Here is a 22,024-nt window from a genome sequence, read left to right on the forward strand (position 1 = left end):
AGTTCTGATGCATTTTCAAGCTGGAAAACTTTTGTCAAATTTGTTGTATATTTGTAAAAAAAAATGTTATAGGACATAAGCCGACCGGAAAAAAATACCCCTTTTAGATAATTTTAAAGAAACTGAAACTCTACTTGGCCTCCATAGAAAATTAAAAATGTGCAATAAGAAGTTAACAAAAACTATTAGACTATTAAAGTCCTTTAGGTTTATCACTTCTAGTTAAGCAGATCCACATTTTCTCCTCTCTTTAATAAATAAAATAAAAAAATAATCAAAAAAATAAAATAGGCCGACCGGAAAAGGAAGAGACATAGCTCGTCGCTTCATACTGACGTCACCACAATCATTTTCGTCTGCCGGTAGAGAAGGAGTGGGAGAAGCAGAAGTAACAGCGATCAAACAGAACAGCTTTATAGATTTAGGAACAAGATCACAGACATTCGGAAACAATCGCTGTGCCCACCATCAAAGTAAGGTGAGTTTGATGGCGCTCGTGTGACGTTACTGCTGGTCGAGGAGGCAGACTGCTAATGTGTTAGCTAGTGGCTAACGAGCGGATCAGAAATGTGACTGTTTCATCCCGAGTTAACCAGAACTTGGGGAGAGTCTGAGGACAAGTAAAGTATCTTAAGATCGGTTGGTGGAATATGGCTGCGTTGTGAGCTTTTAGTTTGTTTCCTTGTTGCGGCTCCTAGATAACGGAAGCGAACGAGGCGATGCTGGTGCTGGTCTGGGCGGGTGTTGGCGCTCGTTGACTGTGAGCGAACACCCGAACACCACCAGCCTGATTTAGTTGAACCAAACTAGGCTAACATGACTGTAGACTCGGCTTTTGTTTTAATAAGATTTTATTTTAAAGCAAATGTAATAAATCGGCACAGCTAAGTCTACAGTTAGCTATTTCGGCTAACAGTTGTGCTCACTCACCGGGATCAGTGAGTTTCACCCAATGGGAACGTCTGACTACTTCCTGAAACCCCAGGAAGTGACAAAAAACAGCAGTTCTCCCCTCATCCACTGGGGGTGGGTCCAAAACAGCAAATTCTTATTGAGTTCCATTAAAAAAAATACCAACTTCACAACAGAAATAAACATGTTTACAGCCTGGTACAAAAAACAATATTAGGTTTTAATAGGTCTAGTTATCAGTCATGACAACTCAGGGGCGTGTCTTTTTGGGGTATCAGGTGTCAGATAAGCCGTGAAGCTAGCTAGCTGTTTGTGGACGACGGTGGAACAGGAGTTATGTGCTTGCCCCGTAACTGAAAGGTTGCAGTTTCTAGCCCCGCTCAGTTTGTCGCTGTCGTCGTGTCCTTGGGCAAGACACTTTTTTAAATTTATTTTTTATAAGCTTTATTAAGAACCTGAACGACAATCTCAATTAGACAATTGAAATGCACAGTCAAACATAACACTTACACCACTATTTTGCCATTAACAAAAAAGATAAAAGATATTCCTATACTTCTTAAGTTACAAAATAAGATAAAAGGGAAATCATAAAAGAAAAGCACAAATAATTAAACAAATTAACCAATTTAAAAGTAAATATTGTAGGGGCTAAATTAACTCAAGTTTTTCTAAGTATGTATACAATTTAATTGAAGGAGGCTTATTAATTAGCTTGAGCAATCTAGGGTTGTTACGGTAACCGGTGTAGCGGTAAACCCCGGTAAAAAAGTTGACAATAATAATAACCGTCTTGTTTTTAAAAAAAATCTCCCGGTGGAGATTTTATCTCGCTGGATTACCGTGGCTGCGGTGTAGGCGCGGTGACCCTTACCAGCCACCGTATCATCTGCTGAAGTTGCCGGCGGCACATGCGCACTTTGTTGTTTACAACCAAAACTTTCTTGAAGCTAAAACTGAAATAATGGCCAAAGGAGGAGACAGCAGGGCTCAGGACATTTATTATCCTTCAAAGAAGACAAAGTCGGAATTATGGGCATGTTTTGGATATTTGAAGAATGCCGAGGGACAGTTGATAGAAGACGGCTATCCTGTTTGCAGCACGTGCAGAAAAAGTGTCTGTGAAAGGCAGCAACGCTTCAAATCTCATGACACATCTGCGTGACCATCACCCACAACTCTACAGTCAACGCAAGGCAAGCTAACGTTAGCGTTTTAGCTAAAATGCATGATCCGAGGATTTGGGTTGAGGGAGAACGCAACGAGTCGCTATATAAAGCAGCCGCAGCGCCACTACCTGCATATAAACCGTGTCGCGGACACCCCTATATTGAAATGACGCTATGCGTTACGGGGCTCCCAGGGGCAGATAAGAGTTGGTCTCTCTCCGAGAATAATTATGAATTTAACAATGATTACTGCCTGATGACATTTTCCCACATCTGCAAAGCTCACTGGAAGGACACAAACCGAGGACAATATTTTCCTGATATAGGGTTTATTACTCAAGTAAGGGTTGAAAAAGTATTAGAAGGCTACTTGAGTACTGAGTATTCTAACAGAATGAAATGACTGTTTTCCCCCTCCTCTGCACAGAACTAGTCTGCATGAGATATGGTCTCAAGGTCTCATGCATTTGCTTCTAACCTGCTTATTTTCAGCTCAACAGAAGAATGAAGAATGGACTCTTTTCTTTTAATTAATCAAAGAACTATTTTAATAAAGCTAATCCATCAAAGTGTTAGTCAATAAATAAGATGTGACCGACCTGTGAAATGAAAATATTAATTACTTTATTATAATCCTATAGAATATAAAGGTACTGTGACTTTAAATGTTCCAACAGGACTGATTTCACGTAGCGTTAAAAGACACGACACAGTACTTTCACTGATCCAATCAGAATCTAACAGATCTGACGGAGGCGTGGTTTTTATGGTGTTTGGTAACTCTTCAACTTTTCATTCGACCTTAAACCATAACATCCGAAGTATTAAACTATGCCACGTCATCTCTAACGCCAGTTCAAAGTGTTCTAGAGAAGTTGTCGGAGTGGCCAATCCGTAACTCTCCTCTTCAACCAAAAGAACCAACGACAAGCTGGAAAATTCGTTGCTGTTCCAACTGCTGCAACAGTTCCTTTCAGAATAAAAGCTGAACCATCAAGTCCCAGGCTTGGGTCTCACCAGACGCCAACAAATTTTCGTGATCCGGAAGTATCTCAAGACAGGTGGTCGGTTGCCGTGGCTTCTTCTACACCCTCCGTCTCCATGAGGTCAAGCTGGACCTTTACACCTCCTGATCTAAGGGGGACTTCCGCTCAGGGTATGTAGACCGGCAAATGACGTTGAATGTGTTTATGAATCTCCTAACCAAAGCTTAATGCAAAGACATCACCTTCAGTTCCCATTAGAACTAATCGCTTCTGTGCAGGGTTTTTCCTGCATTCAAATTTGCGTGCCAGCCCCCTCCAGCTATTTTTGTGCCGCCCCAGCCTGCTTTCACTCTGCCCCCAGCTATATGGATGTTATTTTAACTGCAGTTGCAGTGTTGCGCCACTACACGGGCGCTGTATCAGCAGCTGTGCACGGAAAAGCACTAAAACCGCTGCAGAAAAAGATCAAAAATTGCTTTTCCAGTTGGTATACATATATGGTTGGTGCTATTGACATCCTGATTTCCCCCCAGGCTCTTCCATATCAGAGCAGGGCTGTACAGTGCGACGAAAAAAACTGTCTGTGCGTGTCCGTTAGGGCTGTCGCGGTTGAGGAATTCCCCCTGCGGTGAGTCAGGGCAGCTCAATATTGCGGTATGCGATATTATTGCACCCCGTTTTTATTTATGTACTTAGAAAATTTGTTATTTACTAAACTCATGGCAATATTTCCTTTGAAACATTGTGCTTACACATTTAAAAAATGTTAGAAAAAAGACATGGCCATTTTTAACACTTTATTGAATGCAGATCGAAGGGCAGTAACATCATTCTCTGACTGAACTTAAAAACAACATTCAGGAGGTTTAACTTTGAAATGCAAATTTGGCTGCAACATCTAACAGAAATAAAAAAAGTGCCCGTTTTGTTTTGTGGTTTATACAAAATGAGATGTCCCAGGCACTGTCATTTCACTTTCACACACAAGAATAACTGTGATTTATAACTCGGTCATGTCCTTGTTACGCGCAAGGAAAACCAGCATGTTAACCTTATGCGGTTTGAGAGAGGATCTGAGAGGGGTGACAACATTTCCAGCGACACTAAAAACCCTCTCGGATGGTGCGCTTGTTGCGCAAATACACATGTACTTACGTGCGACTTTGGAGAGTAATGGAAATCTCTCATGGTTGTTGCGCCGCCATGTCAGAGGGTTTTCATTAGGGTCAATGGGTTCCTCCTGCAGGTAGCGAGTGAGCTCCAGCTCGACTCTAACTCTCTTCGGGATGGTTGCAGAAGACGTCCTTGTCCGTGACTTCAGCAGGTCTCCAAGCGTTTTTTTCTTTGCCGCTGGTGGCAGCTCTGCCTGCTCCAAGGTCTCTGGCAGGGCTGCAGCTGACGCACTGACACCGCTCCCTCCATCTTCCACCGCTCCCTCCATCTTCCATGTGTTCTATCTCCTCGATCAGCACGGACTTTACCTCTCAGCATGCGCTGTCGCGAGATTTAATCAAGTGCGGTAATGGCGGTGGCACGTCATGCAGCGCGGTGGGTTTCTTAATATCGCGATATTTTCTTCTTGCGGTTACCGCGACAGCCCTAGTGTCCGTCTATTTTTAAACATAGAACTGGTGCAACATCTTTAAACTACTATTTTCCCCAGAACTGTATTGAACAAAAGTAAGTTACGTGTAAGAAAAATGCTTTTTACTGGCGCACAGTGTGGTCATCTGAATGCAGTGGAGGAAAATAAAGGAACCAGCAAAGGCAGAACTGGTCCAAAGTTTGGGATCGAAAGTGTGGCTGCTAATGATAAAGCTAACGGGTAGCAGTCTCACGATCAAGTGGCGCACAGAAAAATGTATGATGATCGTAAAACTAAGAAAGACTAAACTCTACAAGCAGATGAAAAGTCCCTACCATCCTGTTTATTCTGCGTCCTGCAGCGCTACGGATCAGATCCGCTGCAGATACGAGTCACATTACACAAGGGTACAGCAAGCCGTTGTAGTATATAATTCAAAATCTTTGAACATAATTTAAAACATAAATTCAGTGGTTTTCCTGCTTTAACAGGTTAGATTAGCTGTTAAGCAGCTCAGCTATTTGTTGCTGATTAAAACCAGGTGTGTTGAAGCAGACAAATCTCTTAAACATACTGAATGCTAGCTCTCTAGGGCAGTGGAGCCAAACCCTGCAGCTAATCTAATGCTATGGCTAACGGCTACTTACCATTCGGAGCTGGTTCTGTTGGGTCGGTTCCGGTAGTTTCAGGCAACTCACAAGCTCAAAACAATAAGGCTCAGGTCCGCTTGTCTCCTCCAAATAGACTTGGTCCCTTTCTTCTCGAGTGTCTGGGTAAGGAGGTGGAGAAACGTCCTCCACTTCTAATAACTGCTCAGAGTGAAGGGAGCTAGCATCGTCTTCGTCACTGCCGGTCCGCCAGGCAACGCCTACTAATGTTGCAGTTTTTAAAATTTATACGTGGGTGGAGAAGGACTCTTGAGGCACACTTGACCCGCTCTTTAACACACATTTATCTAGCCAGATAGGCAGTCGGCTGATAGTTTACTAATATGTTTAAAGAACGGCACCTACGAGGGCTGCTAAGTGGCGTTCTTCAGCTTGTTAACATGAGGGGTAGCTATATAGCAACCCCAGATGCTAACAAAAGTTGTAAACCAGTATTTATAGCTTTTGAAGCTTCCCTGTAATGTGTAACAGCTGCTGCCAACAAGCTTTAAATCCTAGAAATACTTTCTATGCTCAGATTGTATGTAATTCTATAATTAATAAGTGAATGCACTAAACCCAAATATGATAGAAAATGTCCACATTTTTCTTCGGGGGCGGGGGGCAAGTAGCTGGACCAAGTGGTTCCCCTCAATGCTCCCAAGTAGGAGCTGAAAAGCTGCTAGAAATAGCGTCAAAGTCGCTAAGTTGGCAACTCTGCTCCTGAGCCACTAAAAACAGCTAAATGTGCGCGTGCTGCGCGCTAAACACACGTGCAGCTTGCCCCGATTGCTGTGAGACCGGGTTGGGGGGTGGGGGGTGCAGCTGTGGTTGGGACAATTATTACATTAACTGATGGACTTGTAAATAAATAGTTTATAAATAAGTTAGAAATAAGTTCCTCACGCTGATAAATAATAACTAATCTCTCTGAGGACACGGTGCTAGTGCACGCTCCTACAGCACCTTGACACGACTCAATAAATGTTATGCAACATTTTGTGAACATCAATTTATTTGCATGTATTTGTTATAAATGCCACTGTATAATTCTTGCTGTCAGTATTTGCAAGATATTGGTATTTGGGTCTGTACTGGTTAGACTTAAATGAGTTAAACCAAGGTCTGTAGCCCTTGGGTCATAGACTATGAGCTGTAAGTATACTGGTCTTTTTATACTGGGAATCAGGAGTTATTTTAGTGATCATCTTGTTTCTTATTTATTTTTGTCCTGATTGTGCCCTGAGCAGTTTTATGACAGAATAAAAACAAATAAAATCAACATAAATTGAAAAATCGTCCTAAATAATCGTGATCTCAATTTCAGTCACCATAATCGTGATTATTATTTTGCCATAATCGAGCAGCCCTACGAGAGCGTACCATGTGCCACTGGTCCACACTCAGGTTAGGGAAGCGCTGGGGAATGTACCCGCTCTTTCACATTCTCAGGAAGGGCCATTTTCCCATTTGTGCCTGCCCAGTTGCATATCTTTACCCAGCTGTTATATGTCTGGAGTGGCACAATATTCATAAAGACGCATGCAGCGTACACGTCTGGGTGATGTTGTCCACGGACAAATGAGTGTATGTAAAAAGTCTCCTCTCTGTCCGATGGCAAAGTCCTCAAAGTAATGTCTGGTGTCGGAGTTGGGGTTGGTACTGGGTGGTCTTAGAATGTAGATTCTTGTGCAAGTCTATGGGAGGGAGAGGCTTGAGTGGGAGTTGAAGTAAGCGTCAGTTTAAAATTTGTTGCTTGCAAATTCTGGAATTCACGCAGATGTGTGCCGATTAAAATTACAAAGTGACTTTTGAAACATCTACCTTCATATGAAAGGGCCTATAAGTAGATTACGGTACTGCTGAACTAGCTAGAGGGCAAGAAGCTGGCACCTCCCCATGGACCACTGTCGTGTTTAGCTGATAGTTCTCAATAAACTGAGCTAAATAGTGACAAAATCAAACCCACCAGCAAGGTTAACACCTATAGCTTTAGGCTGCCCATTTCTTTTAGGATTCATTTTAAAATCCTTTTGTTTGCTTTTAAAGGTCTTCATGGCCTCGCCCCCTCTTATCTCTCTGACCTGATACAGCCTTACACTCCCTCCCGCTCTCTCAGGTCTGCTGATCAGCTGCTCCAGATTGTACCCAGGACCGAGCGTAAACTTAGAGGAGATCGCGCTTTTGCTGTTGCAGCTCCAAAACTGTGGAACGAACTTCCATTAGAGATAAGACAGGCCAGTTCCTTATCTGTTTTTAAGGCACTCCTGAAAACCCACCTCTTTACCCTGGCTTTTGATACCTTGTGAGATGATGGTTTCTATTTTTTTATTTTATTTTAGCTGTTTTAGGTGATTCAATGCGGTTTTATCAAGTTTTTATTTGTTAATATAGGGCTATTTTTAATTTTATGTATCATGTGTTTTATTTATTTATTTATCTTTGCTGTTTTCTGTTTGGTCAATTGTTTTAATGTATTTTCTGTACAGCACTTTGTTCCTGTGCTGGGTCTTTTAAAGTGCTTTATAAATAAAATTGGATTAAATCCATTAAATCCATTCTAGATAAACGGAAGTTTTTCCCGATTCCAATCGATGTTCGATGCCCAACTAATGTTTTACAATTTTCAATCTTCCGTTTATGCCTTTATGACTTGATTTTACTAACAGACCCCAGTAAATTTTATCACACTGGAGCTTACCTCTGTTCCTGAACGGAGATCTGAACAAATCTGCATCTGAAGCTAACATGTTTCAAGCCTAGTACTAGAATGCTAAACTGGTTACGTGAGGAGTTTGATGACCACTCGATAAATACATTTTAAAAGCTAATCAACATAGCATGTTCTTTCTTGTAAAAATGAGGAAAGAAATCTTACTGTTTATAGGTGAGCTGGAGCACAGCGCTGTTGAGTGGGCTGGCTCACGGTGTGTTGGGGTCCTTTGGGTCCTGTCTTCAGTCTAGTAGTGGCGGCGGTTGGCCAAACAGGTGCCTGATTTTAATTTTTTATTTATCGGCTTTAAAAAATTATTTTTGGCACAAAAATAAACAATAAATGATGAACAAGAGTCTGCTTCTAGACCTGCAGAAGGAGAAAAACAACACACAACAATACAACAGGAGCAAACTATCACTGCGTCGACCTGATGAGGAAATCTAAAATCAACATTGTTTTACTGAACAATCACACGATGATAAATCACAGTGCATTTAGTGCCAACCACAGCCTTAAGAGATGTGTTGAACATGTCCAAGTCCATACTTATAAGAGCACCATGTGAGCACCTGTGTATGTACACATGCTTGTATATGTAAGGTTTCTCTATTGACCCTTTGCATCGACATCACCTAATCACGTGGGTCCACCATGCTGGATGGCAAAAGCATGTAAACAGTGAGCAACACCAGTACTAAACAAAGGGTAAAAGTAGAGCCTGAATTGTTTTTGCAGTCAAAACAAAAACTCCTCCAGCATTCCTTCAACTAGTTCATGCCCAGTTTAGTTATCAGAAGAAGTAGTGCATCTAGCCGGGGCTCATAGAGAGCGGTATGTTAACTAGCTTACCAACGTTAGCTTACGTTCTCTCTGCAGCTGTTCACCGATGTAAACATGTTGCTGACTTTGCCTAAATTCACCCCTCTGGGTTTATAACTTTAGTATAAACAGCGTTTCACTTTTCACCAAAGCTGATTGTTAAAAAGTCCGGATCCCTACCAGCTTCTGTTGCTGGTGGTGCTACCGGGTCCAGCTGCTGCTCTCACACCGGAATGAGAAGATCTCTGAATGCCGACGCTCATATAAATAAATAACGTAATTTTAACACACGTAATCATACATCGGAGCTTTAATATTGTTAATAATTGTCTTACTTTACACTACAGTGGACGGAGTGCAGCCTCCGTGGTGAAATACCCATCCATCAGGATTATCAATAACTAGTATAAACATCACATATATCCCTGTCCCTGTCTTCCTCGTGAAATAAATCAACGTTAATCTTACCCGGTAAAAACATGTTCGCTGCTAATCTGACCCACCATCGCCCCAGAATCGTAATGGTTGTTTGGTTCTGAGAAAAGGTGGTTCTATGCCGCTAAAAGTGTTCTATTGTGAGATCTGGTTTGATCTCACAAGTGGTGTTCATTTAGCATTGAGGCTGGAACTGCAGAAGAGAGCTTGTGTATCTTTTAAGGTCCGTGATGGACCAATCAGAAACCAGGAAAAATGTAGGAGGCATTACCAAAGTACTGTGACAGCACATCTGTTGCTACGAGACTCATAAAGAATATTTAACTTATTGTGGAATCTAAATATGATTTTACTGTCATTGCTAATAGGGATGCACCGATGGATCGGCATTTGATCGTAATCGGCCGATAGCGCCCCTATCGGTTTTGATCGGAATTTTCAAAATAGATCAGAGCAAACCGATCAGGTAGGGTTGTCACGGTAACCAGTGTAGCGCTAAACCCCGGCAAAAAAAAAAAAAAGAAAAAAAGTTGACAATAATAATAACCGTCTTGTTTTTAAAAAAAACTATATTATCTTGGTGGGTTTACCGTGGCTGCGGTGTAGGCGCGGTGACCCTTACCAGCCACCGTATCATCGGCTGAAGTTGCCGGCGGCACATGCGCACTTTGTTGTTTACAACAAAACTTTCTTGAAGCTAAAGCTGAAATAATGGTCAAAGGAGGAGACGGCAGCGCTCAGGAGGACATTTATTATCCCTCAAAGAAGACAAAGTGGGAAGTACGGGCATCTTTTGGATATTTGAAGAATGCCGAGGGACAGTTGATAGAAGACGGCTATCCTGTTTGCAGCACGAGCAGAAAAAGTGTCTGTGAAAGGCAGCAACGCTTCAAATCTCATGACACATCTGCGTGACCATCACCCACAACTCTACAGTCAACGCAAGGCAAGTTAACGTTAGCGCTTTAGCTAAAATGCGTGATCCGAGGATTTGGGTTGAGGGAGAACGCAACGAGTCGCTATATAAAGCAGCCGCAGCGCCGCTACCTGCATATAAACCGTGTCGCGGACACCGCCATGTTGAAATGACGCTATGCATTACGGGGCTCCCAGGGGCAGATAAGAGTTGTCTCTCTCCGAGAATAATTATGAATTTAACAACGATTACTGCCTGATGACATTTTCCCACATCTGCAAAGCTCACTGGAAGGACACAAACCGAGGACGATATTTTCCTGATATACGGATTACTCAAGTAAGGGTAAAAAAGTATCTGATTAGAAGGCTACTTGAGTACTGAGTATCATCTGATCTAATATTTTTAAAATGATGACATCAAACAGACATAAAATAAGAAGTTATGGGCAAATATTGGTATTTTAAAGACTGAAGGGGAAAATGTAAACAAATAAACTACTTAATTACAAAATAACACATTTTAGGAAAAATTTAGACACAAACTGAGGACAATATTTTCCTGATATACAGGGTTTATTTAGTTGTGTGAAAATGTAGCATGTTTAAAAAAAAAAACGCGATAATACCAAAAACCGTGGTAATTTTGGTCACAATAACCGTGAGGTTAAATTTTCACACCGTGACAACCCTAACCCCCAAATTCCACTACCTCCGCTCCGCTCCGACACGAACGCCGGAGCAAAATCGGTCCCGTTGTAGTCAATCAGAGCAATTCCACTACTGCGGCCGTGCTCCGGCAGTGCGGCGCCGTGCGCCGCCCTCTGTTCCGGCATCTGGCAAAAATAGAATCGATCCTATTTTCGCCGGACGCCGGAGCACCTCCGCAGTAAATGGACAGAAATCACAACGGCCCAACAGGAAAAGGAGCGAGCACAATTTCCGTTTTTCACAATAAATCGATAAACAAAAGGCGTTTTTTGTTTCATATGCACAGGTTTAACAACTTTTAACAACTATCAATGGCGGCTGAAGTTTAAATGCACAAAAATAAGCCATAAATACAGTTTCTACTATCAAAGTAGTCACCCTTTGTTGATCCAAGCACTGCTGATCTCTCAACACAAATGATGGGCAGATTAAACAGCTCATGCCGATGCTTCTCCCACACAACGGGTGTTTGGATCTAACTTCCGCGTTTATTGCTCGGACTGTATCGCAAGATCTCGAAAATCCCGCGCATGCTTGTTTGCCCCCCTCAGGTCTCCGCACCGGAGCGGAGCCGTTGTAGAGCGGGTACCAGTAAAAATTGAGTTCGGAAGCGAGTGGCTGCGGAAGGCGGGGGCGGACCGGAGCGGAGGTAGTGGAATTTGGGGGTCATACAGACCATTTTAGATTAGGTTACATTTCCTTTATTCCCAGATTATGTAGTTAGTAGCACTCATTATAATGTTGTAGAAAATTTCTGGCCAATGAACGTGATCGGTATCGGTGATTGGTATCGGTGATCAGCATTCTATGATATCGGTATCGGTGATCGGCAGCAAAAAACCTGATCGGTGCATCCCTAATTGCTAATATACTGATATTAAAAAAGTGACATGACTGATAATAAAATCATCATTAACTCATCAAGTAGATTTATTTGGTGCAACAAAGATCCAAGAGAATGCATTTCAACAATAAACAATTATTTTGATTGAATATTACTGTCCAGCAATCGAGTCTTATTAAATCCATTCTAGATAAAACATTAATTGGTCTATGATTGTAATAAATCTGGAAAGTGAAAAAAAAAATCATTGTATATAACAGAATGATTATTTCATTATGGTTAAAAAGTCCCGTCTTCTCTAGGGGACGTCTTGTGAATTGCAGCGCAGATAAAGGAACAGGAGAGCAACTTTGTTATGATGGTTTCCCAGATGGCGAGGTCATAAACAGAGCATGTGTTCTGGTTTAGGAACAAGATGGCGCCGATGTTGCTAGCCTGTTGTCTGCAGCTCTTGCCATGTTTGTCGTTTACTCTGTGTTTGTTTTGTGTCTTTCCGGCATCAAATACTGCTATTACGCATGATTGGAGTGTTCTCTTGGGTCTTAATACTGCTAATGCTAATATTGCGACTCAAAGCTTTTGAGGTTTGGTCTTCTCAACGCCAGGTCTGTGATGAATAAATCTTTTGCCCTGTATTACTTTTTTAGAAATCAGTCTTGACTGATGTCCGTCTTCTGAAATCTGTGGTCCACACTTTCATCACTTCAAGGCTGGATTACTCCAACTCCTGCTTATATGGCATCAGTAAAGCAGCTCTCTCTAGTCTTCAGCTGGTCCAGAATTCAGCAGCTGGGTTGCTGACTGGAGCTGACAGAAGACAACACATTTCTCCAATTCTGAAATCTCTCCACTGGTTGCCCGTGCAGTTCAGGATAAACTTCAAAATTATGCTTCTCGCTTACAAATCCTTGAACCATCAAGCTCCTCCATATCTGTGTGAACTTGTCCATTACTACAACCCGCCGCGTGCTCTCAGGTCTGAAGATAAGCTCCTCCTAGCTGTTCCCAATGCACGTTTAAAAAGCCGTGGAGAGAGGGCTTTCTCTGTCTGTGCACCCAAGCTGTGGAACGCATTACCACTGCTAGTGAGGCTAGCACCAACAGCTAGCATGTTTAAATCACGCCTGAAAACTCACTACTTCAACCTATCGTATACCACATAGTTATGAACCTCACTGACATCTGCACTGTTTAAAAATGGACTTCACAATATCAACTTCCGTATTATTGAGGTTCTTTTTTTAAATGTTTTTCTAATTTTTTATTCTCCCTGTGTTTTATTGATTTTTAGCTGTTAGTTTTGGGAATTTTGTTGTATTTCCTTTTTATCTTTTATCTGTGTTCGACATGTTTGTATAACGCCGGTTTAATTAACCAACATTTTTAGTGTACAGCGCCTTGTTTGGTTGTAATGCCTTGTGAATGCGCTTTATAAATAAAATTGGATTGGATTGGACTTTTTTGGCATTGTGTATTTGGTCCTTTCTTTTGAAATTGCTATCTTGACTGTTGAAACAATCATTCTGATCATTCTGCTGTGATGTTTGAATATACTTTACCTGCAATAGCCAAACAATAGTTTAGCCTCTGGCTATGTCCCTCAGGAACTAAAGCATGCAGTGATGAGACTCCCGCTGAAAACAATCACTGAGAGCTGGAGTTGAATCAAATACATTTAATCATGACATATTGGCAGCCAGCAGCTGCCCTGTAAGTCACCTTTAAGTAAGTTTGTTTTTAATAGATGGTAAAGTGTAGTTACAATGAATTTCTACATACTTCATGCAGTCTGGCTAATACCTTTAAATCTCATCAAAGAGGTAGTCCCACTCCACCATATCGAATGCTGACTCAGCACCTAGGGAAAGTACCACTTCATCGGCCTTTTGGTCGGGCGGAGCAGGTGTGTTCAACACATTAATCAAGTGTCTATTAAACAAAAGGCTTGTGTTATTTGTGGAGATAAAACATCAACATTTAAAAAGAAACAGTCAGTGCAAGAGTCATGTTGGTGTTGGCCAATCTAAGGAGAGATGTCCAAATATCGCAAACCTCTGCTTTGGCTCACTTCTTCCTGAAACTGGAGCGCCAGAGCTGTTGCCCCTCAGAGACTGACTCACAAGGCATTAATTTATAGTAGAGGCCACTGCAGATGTATTTTAAAAAGAGTGAACTTGTTTTTTAAGCTTACTAAATATTCTGAAACATTTCATTGAAATGCTCCAATGCTTTTTCTGATTGGAACACAGCTGGTTTGGGTGGTTTCTCTTGGTTTTGCCTCTTTGGCCACCCGAGCATCTCCAGTAATCCATCTCCGGTACTGTCTCCGTCTGTAGAAGAGCGACCATGGCTGTGAACGTGTACGCGACCTCGGTGACCAGCGAGAACCTGAGCCGTCATGACATGCTGGTGTGGATCAATGAATCTCTTCAGATGAACCTGACGAAGATAGAAATGCTGTGTACAGGTATGTGTGTGTGTGTGTGTGTGTGTGTGTGTGTGTGTGTGTGTGTGTGTGTGTGTGTGTGTGTGTGTGTGTGTGTGTGTGTGTGTGTGTGTGTGTGTGTGTGTGTGTGTGTGTGTGTGTGTGTGTGTGTGACCTCATCAGTCAGGAGGTCACACTGAAGTGATGCTTCAGCCTTGTCTTTTGAGTCCTTGCTTCAGGGACAGTTCTACTAGAATTCTATGCTTGACAGTTGGAACGTAACTGTGGTCACGTGACATATTCACACTAAAGGTGTCCTCCTTTAGCTGAAGCGGTTTAGTTGGGGACCTTTATACCAGCTGACCAAATGCTATAAAATTGTCCAAATGTCACTACCGTCCCATGGTAAGATAACATTAACAAAGATGAGTGGGGTGTGCTTTCTTGTGTTTGACCCTGTGCATCTGGATTTACACACACGAATAAAAATGTCACTGAAATAAGGGTTCTACCATTGTCTTTCAAACAATCTCCACTTGCTACTGGACAATGAACAACGTGACGTACTCACTGCAACAAATGCTGGTAAAAGAGGCGGTCCGCTGTTGAAGAAGGCGAAATACATCCTTTTTCTAAATAAAGGACTTAAATACATCTATCTGCTCCTGATTCTAATAAAGCCCAAATCCAAATAGTCCGTAATTGATTTAAAAGCCGTTTCAAACGAGCTGTTGCCATCTTGTTCCACTCTGTTGTGTCATCTCGCCCACCAGACAAATAAATGGCCCTGATTGGCCCACAAAGCAGATAACGCGCTGTGATTGGCTCACCATTATGAACCAATCACAGCTCTCTTATGTGTTTGAAACCCTTATAGAGAGCTGTGATTGGCCAGCCAGGATGCTGCTTGGGGCTGCGGAGGTTCCAATGGAGCGTTCGTAGACCAAACTTTGCAAAGCAAGGATTTGGTCTAGTTCGCTAGGCTAATAACCTGCTGGTACACCTGGGACATGTTAGGCTCAGGTGTGTCACAGGTGCCTTCGTCAGCCTGCCTGCTTATGAGCTGTCTGAGTGAGGGCCACAGTGGACATGGACAGCAGAGTAACCTGTTCATCCTACTAACAGGGTAGCTAAGTTTAGTCACCAGTAGCTGTTGGCCTTTATCAGACGCTCGGTACAGTTAATGTGGTGTAGTTGTGGTGAGACGACTACCAACTGAAACACTGTCTCATCTACTTCCATTTTCCTGTCAGGAAATCTGTCACGGTTAGTGTCTGAGTGGTACTGAGATGGTGCTGCTGTCTAAACTGGTTGGTTTGTGTTGTGTGTGTGATACGTATTTATGATGCTGTGTAGGGGCTGCCTACTGCCAGTTCATGGACATGCTGTTCCCCAACTCGGTGCCTCTGAAGAAAGTCAAGTTTAGTGCCAAGCTGGAGCACGAATACATCCACAACTTCAAAATCCTGCAAGTTGGTTTCAAAAAAATGGGAGTGGATAAAGTAAGTATTCATGACTTTAATCATTAATAAGCTGGCTGATCATTTGACCCCCCCCCCCCCCCCCCCCACACACACACACACACACACACACAGTAACCTGTTTTGCATAGCAATGTCCACAGATAAAAATCACAAGCTGCTTCACAGTTAAGCAGAATAAAATGCTAACAAACATGAGAATAAGACTTGGTAAAATTAGGAAAAGCAAGTAAAAAAAAAACAAGTTTTAAAAAGTTTTTAAACCACACAAAAATAATTAACACAGCAAAGAGAGACAGGAAGAGTGTTCCCCCGCCACGGAGCAACAGCCTTAAGAGAGCCATCTCCGCGGGAGTTAAGGTGGGTTTTTGGTAGAAGATGACCGATATGTTGACCGGCTGATATACTGGGCCGATAAATAAGTCAGGCACCTGTGTGGCCAACAGCCACCACCACTAGACTGTAGAAAGGACCCAAAGGACCCCAACACATCATTTTTTTTTATGTTTAGAGTTTGTTTAATATTTGAAGTTCAACAAATATTAAGAGATTTATGGACTTTTTTAATTTATATTGCACACTGAGTGTTCAGTTGTCTTTCACAATCAATGTGCTGATAAAAAAATATATATATGTATACGGCCTTAATTATCTGCTTCTTATATCGGCCATCGGCAACAAAATTCTTTAAAAATTGGTAACGGCATTGGCCTTAAAAAAAAAACATATCGGTCGGCCTCTAGTTTTTGGGACCACCGGGAACAACTGACCCGATCTGAGGCAACATTTGGGAATGTAGATTTGCAGCAGATCAGTTAAATATGAGGGAGCTTGACCATGTAAGGCTTTGAAGGTTAAGGATGAGATTTTAAAAAGAAATAAAAAATTGACTGGAAGCCCGTGAAGTGAGGCCATGACCGAAGTGATGTGAGATTGTTTATGAGCTCAAATAACAGTCTGCAGCACATTGCACTAGTTGTAAGCATGCTTAAAATCTAGACCAGCTAAAAAACTCCTGGTGTGTGTGTGTGTGTGTGTGTGTGTGTGTGTGTGTGTGTGTGTGTGTGTGTGTGTGTGTGTGTGTGTGTGTGTGTGTGTGTGTGTTGTCAGCAGGTGAGATTCCATTGTAAGATAACTGAGGTTGAATCAACATGTGATAATTATGTAGATGACTAACAGACGCAGGGCAGCAGGGGGCACTGCGGGGGGAACAGCCTTCCCCTACAGATTAGGTCTGCTGACAGTCTTTCTGCTTTTAAGTCTCTTTTAAAAACCTACTTTTTACCCTTGCTTTTAATTGATTTTACAGTTAAGTAATTTTAGGGTCTACTGGAAGGCTCCCAGTGTTTTATCATTGTATTACTGCTTGTCTGTGTACAGCACTTTGTGCAGTCTCTGATTGTTGGAAATGTGCTATATAAATAAAATTGACATTGACTACAAGCTGCAATAACAACTCTCTCTCTCTCTTGCTACAGATCATCCCAGTTGACAAACTGGTTAAAGGGAAATTCCAGGACAATTTTGAGTTTGTCCAGTGGTTTAAAAAGTTCTTTGATGCCAACTATGATGGGAAGGAGTACGACCCTGTGGCAGCAAGACAGGGGCAGGATGCCATGGCCATGCCCATTCCTGCCTCATCAGCTCTGAACAAACCCCCCAAGAAGGCCCTCAGTCAAGGTCAGTAATGTGGTTAGTCCAACCAGTTAAGCCACAGAACACGTGTGAGTGGCAGCTAACACACACCTACAGCAAGTCATAGGGTTCTTTAAAGTGGGAGTCAAGGCATGGGTGGCGACTTATTTGATCCACACTTCCTGTTAGAAAAACGCTTCTGAAAGAGGCGTCGCCCGGCGGACCGAGAGAGCGGCGCTGAGGCAGTGATAGACCACACCCCCCTCAACCCCCCCGCATGCGCTGTCGGAGTTCCTCAATCTAAAAACGAGTTGTTAATGAGCGTGCGTGCACTCGCGCGTGCACGCAAGCACACACTCACCGTAGACTTACCCCTCTGGAGAACAGCAGACAGATTCTGCAGCATTGTGGAGGATTTCCTGTTGACCACGATCATTAGATGAAACGGGGAGGAGGGTATTTTTTTCAAGAAGACGAGCGTCTCCGAGCGCCAACGTGTCATATCAGCAGGTGAGTGGCTGAGCCAGGTGGAGGTGCGGCTGCCTCACCTGGAGACCAGCGCAGTACTTTTTTCAGATATGAATGTTGGGTTTTCATGAGCTGTACGCCAAAATCATCAATATTAGAAACAATAAAAGGCTTGAACTACTTCAGTCGTGTGTAATGAATCTAATATATATGAAAGTCTAATGTTTATCAGTACATTACAGATAATAATGAACTTCATCACAATATGCTAATTTTTAGAGAAGGGCCTGTATAATCAATCTATCCTTAGTAAATGGATACGTACCACATGATGTTAAGGTTGTTGTAATCAAACTTTTACTTAAGAAGCCTTCTCTGGATCCAGATGACCCAATGAATTATAGACCAATATCTAACCTTCCATTTTTATCCAACCAACCTGTTTCAGTTGCAACTGTCCCCTTGACTGTCATCCATGATAAAACTTCATGTGCTAGCTAAACAACGAAACATTGATGGATGCTAACCAATGTAGCTAACAGTTCATGCTTCACATATTTAAACCATACATGTTTGAGCTGAATCACAGACATTGTGACAACAATATAACAAAAACAAATCTCGTTAAAAAATATTTTTCATACCTCAAACACGGTTATTTGCCAATAACTCTTGATGAGGCTCTTGAATTTTCCCGCCTTTTCTCTGCATTGAGGGGAATCACACTGAGTCTCCTCAGTCTAGCTTGTTTCTGATTGGAGGAAAATGACATGTTGCAACCAACCTCTTGCTACTGTTCCCGGCCCATGTGTGGATGTGTTCAGGTGCTCAACCCAACGTCGCCCATAAATCATGATTTTGGGCCTCTATAACACATGGCCACGCCCTTCCAAAATGTCTTCAAGAATTTTCTAGTTCTCTGATTGTTGTTGTTCTTCTGGCTGGAAACAAGCTGCTGCTTACTGCGGATGCACACAGACCACACATCGTTGTGGGCACCAGTTAAACCAGACAGGCTGACATTCCTGGTCATCTGTCTTTGATGCCTTGATTCTTGTCTCCTCAGCTCCTCAGAGGCCGCCCGTGGCCAAGGTGGCTCCTAAGTTGGCTCCTGTTAGTGCAAAGAAGCCGGGGATGGGAGGGGCTGATGAGGAGAGGGTGGAGCTCCTGAATGAGGTCAGAATATTACTGCTGAAATTATTTATAATAGGAAAACACGACTCTTCAACAATGATACGGGCCTTCTCCAACAGATTGAGATTCTGAAATCCACCATCCAGGACATGGAGAAGGAAAGAGACTTTTATTTTGGTAAGTTGAGGAACATCGAGCTAATTTGCCAGGAGAAGGAAGGAGAGGGCGACCCTACGCTGCAGAGGATTATAGACATCCTCTACGCCACAGATGTAAGTTTTTTGGGCTCTTAACCCTAAACACTTAATCTGCACTAATCTGAGGCCAAACTGACCAAAGTGTGAATACGCCATGTGTGTCTGAAGAGGTCAGAGAGGAGATGTGGCCTCTGCATAGAGGGGGCTGTGTGTGAGAGTGATTCTCTCCCTGCGGTTTTGTCTCCAGGAGGGTTTTGTGATACCAGACGCTGAAGAGCAGGAGGAGTTTTAATGGACGATTACAATCCTCCCATGTGACCTCGTTCTTGGAGCTGAGACGGTTTTGTGTTCTGTAGCGAGTCCAGCCTCAAGCCTTCATCACTGCCCCTCACCCCCACCCAGTCTCCTGAGTCCGGCCCAGCACTGCTGTGTCCCCGTTCTTCCAAAGACCAGACATGCAGTACACCTCTGGTCTTTAGTAATGAACTTGTGTGTGCGTGCGTGTGCGCGCGCATGCACGTGTGCGTGATGTGCGTGCGTGCGTGAACTAGTGTACCAGAATAAAGCACCTCCTCCAGCAACTCGGCTGATGTTTGTTCCACCCTAAGCCCAGCGCAGCAGTGTCCTGGGCCCTCATTTATCAAGCCTTCGTAGAGACGCTGCGATATTCCTTCTATGAATGAAATCTAGAAAGTTCGTTCGAACGGTCGAAAACCTGATTCATGAAGCATGCGGTGGCCTCTCGTACGCACGTTCCTCCGCACTTGACTGTTGGTAAATCCCACCTGCGAGTACCCCGGTGCTCGTGCCCGTTCAGTCATTTACCTATAGAAACGCCTTCCATTAACCATATTTGGTCATGCTACATCCTCAGTACGCGAGGGTATTCCCAGGTTTTTCCTGAGAAAAAAAAACTGGATGATTGAGGCGCTGGCTGCTGAAGTGCAGAAGAACCAACAAGTTTCAGAAGTTATAAACATGGTTGCGACAGAGGAGAGGTTCCCGTCAGGAAAAAAAGGTCCCACATAATAGAGCAACGGGTTATTTACGTTTATGGAGTCATCCTGGTTGGAGTTGGTTTTATTTGGAAATGCAGTCTGAGAGTGCTGCCTGTTTAAAGCTGTCATTCAGTCTAGTTACCATGACAACACGTGTGATCGAGGAGCAGAGGAGGTTCTGGACTGAGCTTTGTCTGTCGCTCAACAAAGAATCCCAAATCACAGCATAGCTCCAGAAGGATCTTCTTCAGGAGTCAGATCAGTGCGCTCACAGAGGGCCCGGTCCCACTGGAACAGGGGTGGGTCCAAGGGGGGAGCCTGGGGAACATGGGCCACCCCTTGTGGCCCCCCAAAGTTAAGATCATGAAACATCTGTATCATATAAACAATCAAATAACATAATCTTAAACATAAGCAACCAAATATCAAATTTAACCCTCCCACTGTCTTTATGGGGGACCCCGCGAGGAAAGTTGACCATTGAGCAGAGTTGATGGTTTATCTCTTGGGTCCACGTGGCAGGGGTGAGGAGTGAGCACCACCTCACCCCTGCCTTGTGGACCTCGAGGGATAAACCGTCCATCCTGCTCAATGGTCAACTTTCCTCGTGGGGTCACCCTTCAGGACAGTGGGAGGGTTAAGATGACCTTCTCTAGTGAAACTCAAATGTCTGATTGTAAGTGAATGCAGCAGAGCACTACAAGCAGAGGTCTCCATCCTCGTTGGTCCAGGATAGAGAGGCGATGAGAGGACAATAAACATCTCAATAATTCAAATGAAATTTAAGTAAACTGAAGTAAAATCAGGATGTTACAGAACATGTAACCCTGAAATAATTATTTCTGCCTACCAGTACCGTCGAACTGGTGCAGCTAGCAAGAGACTTGGTGAATACTTCAGTGTTAACATGCCAGCCTGACCAAATTTTATCTCTAGAATATTGTGGATAATATGGTAGTTTTTATTTTTGTCTGTTTTCACTATAATCAGCCTACAGCAGTGCCAACAATAACCCCCAAAACCCCTCTATTTATCCCTCCCTCCCACACACACACACACACACACACACACACACACACGGACAAAATATGTTCCAAAAATTCAACCCAGATCCAAAATGACCAGACATACCTAAGTCCGAATCCAGCCTGGATGCAGAGCTCACGCAATGAGCAACACACACAGTTTTCTGACTTCACACACACAAACACACACACACACACACACACACACACACACATGAAGTTCTGAGTCGGGCTTGGACAGGCTTCTGAAATCAGACACCATGAAAGTGTGGTGCAAAGCATGAAAACCCAGAAAACGACCGTGTGTGTGATGTCTGGCGAGCTGGGCTCAGGCTGTCGGGTCATTTTGGATTCGGGTTGAATTTCTGGGCTTGAGAGCTCAACAGAGAGAGCCTGGCTGCAGCTGCGTCTGAGCGGCAGCTGTCAGAGGAGAGGAGTAGAACTCCGAATGAGAAAACACAGAAATAAAAACGTGTGTAACTTGCTGTCTGAGCCTGTAGAGGTTCTATAAACTTAATTATTCTGTTTCATGACCCACATTGGTGTTAAACTGATGTTAAATTCAACTTAGCTCAGTAGACAGAGCGGGTTGTCAAGTAATCGGAAGGTTGTAGGTTCAGTCCCGGCTCCCGCCAGAGAATGCTGCTGTTGTGTCCTTGGGCAACACACTTAACCTGGCTTTGCCCGCTGCTGGTGGCAGTCGGAGGGAGCGATGGTGCCTGTGTTCAGCAGCGTTGCTTCCGTCAGCTTGCCCCAGGGCAGCTGCGGCTACATTGTAGCTCATCCACACCAGCGTGTGAATGACAGCTGTAAAGCGCCTTGAGGGGCTGTCGAACCCTAACGCCTAATTTATACTTATGCGTCGGGACGGACGCACGCAATGCAGTTGTCCGTCCTTGCAAGCGCCCTACAGCAGGCTCGC

General features: G+C 43.3%; 1 protein-coding gene across 2 annotated transcripts; it reads left to right on the forward strand.

Annotated features, from left to right (window-relative positions):
- The first annotated feature begins 338 nt into the window (after positions 1-338).
- On the forward strand, positions 339-19,660 carry LOC107390538 (microtubule-associated protein RP/EB family member 1). Of its 2 annotated transcripts, none has more exons than XM_015967333.3 (7): positions 339-473; positions 14,076-14,206; positions 15,521-15,666; positions 17,124-17,325; positions 18,815-18,924; positions 19,002-19,154; positions 19,327-19,660. In XM_015967333.3, exons 2-7 carry the CDS (start codon positions 14,086-14,088, stop codon positions 19,369-19,371), a joined length of 777 nt encoding a protein of 258 aa, XP_015822819.1. In that variant the 5' UTR covers positions 339-473; positions 14,076-14,085; the 3' UTR covers positions 19,372-19,660. The 2 variants fall into 2 exon arrangements, with proteins under 2 accessions (XP_015822819.1, XP_015822817.1); XM_015967331.3 differs by having other exon boundaries at positions 340-478.
- Positions 19,661-22,024: the final 2,364 nt, after the last annotated feature.

The sequence above is a fragment of the Nothobranchius furzeri genome, chromosome 15 (assembly GCF_043380555.1).
Source record: "Nothobranchius furzeri strain GRZ-AD chromosome 15, NfurGRZ-RIMD1, whole genome shotgun sequence".
Lineage (NCBI taxonomy): Eukaryota > Metazoa > Chordata > Actinopteri > Cyprinodontiformes > Nothobranchiidae > Nothobranchius > Nothobranchius furzeri.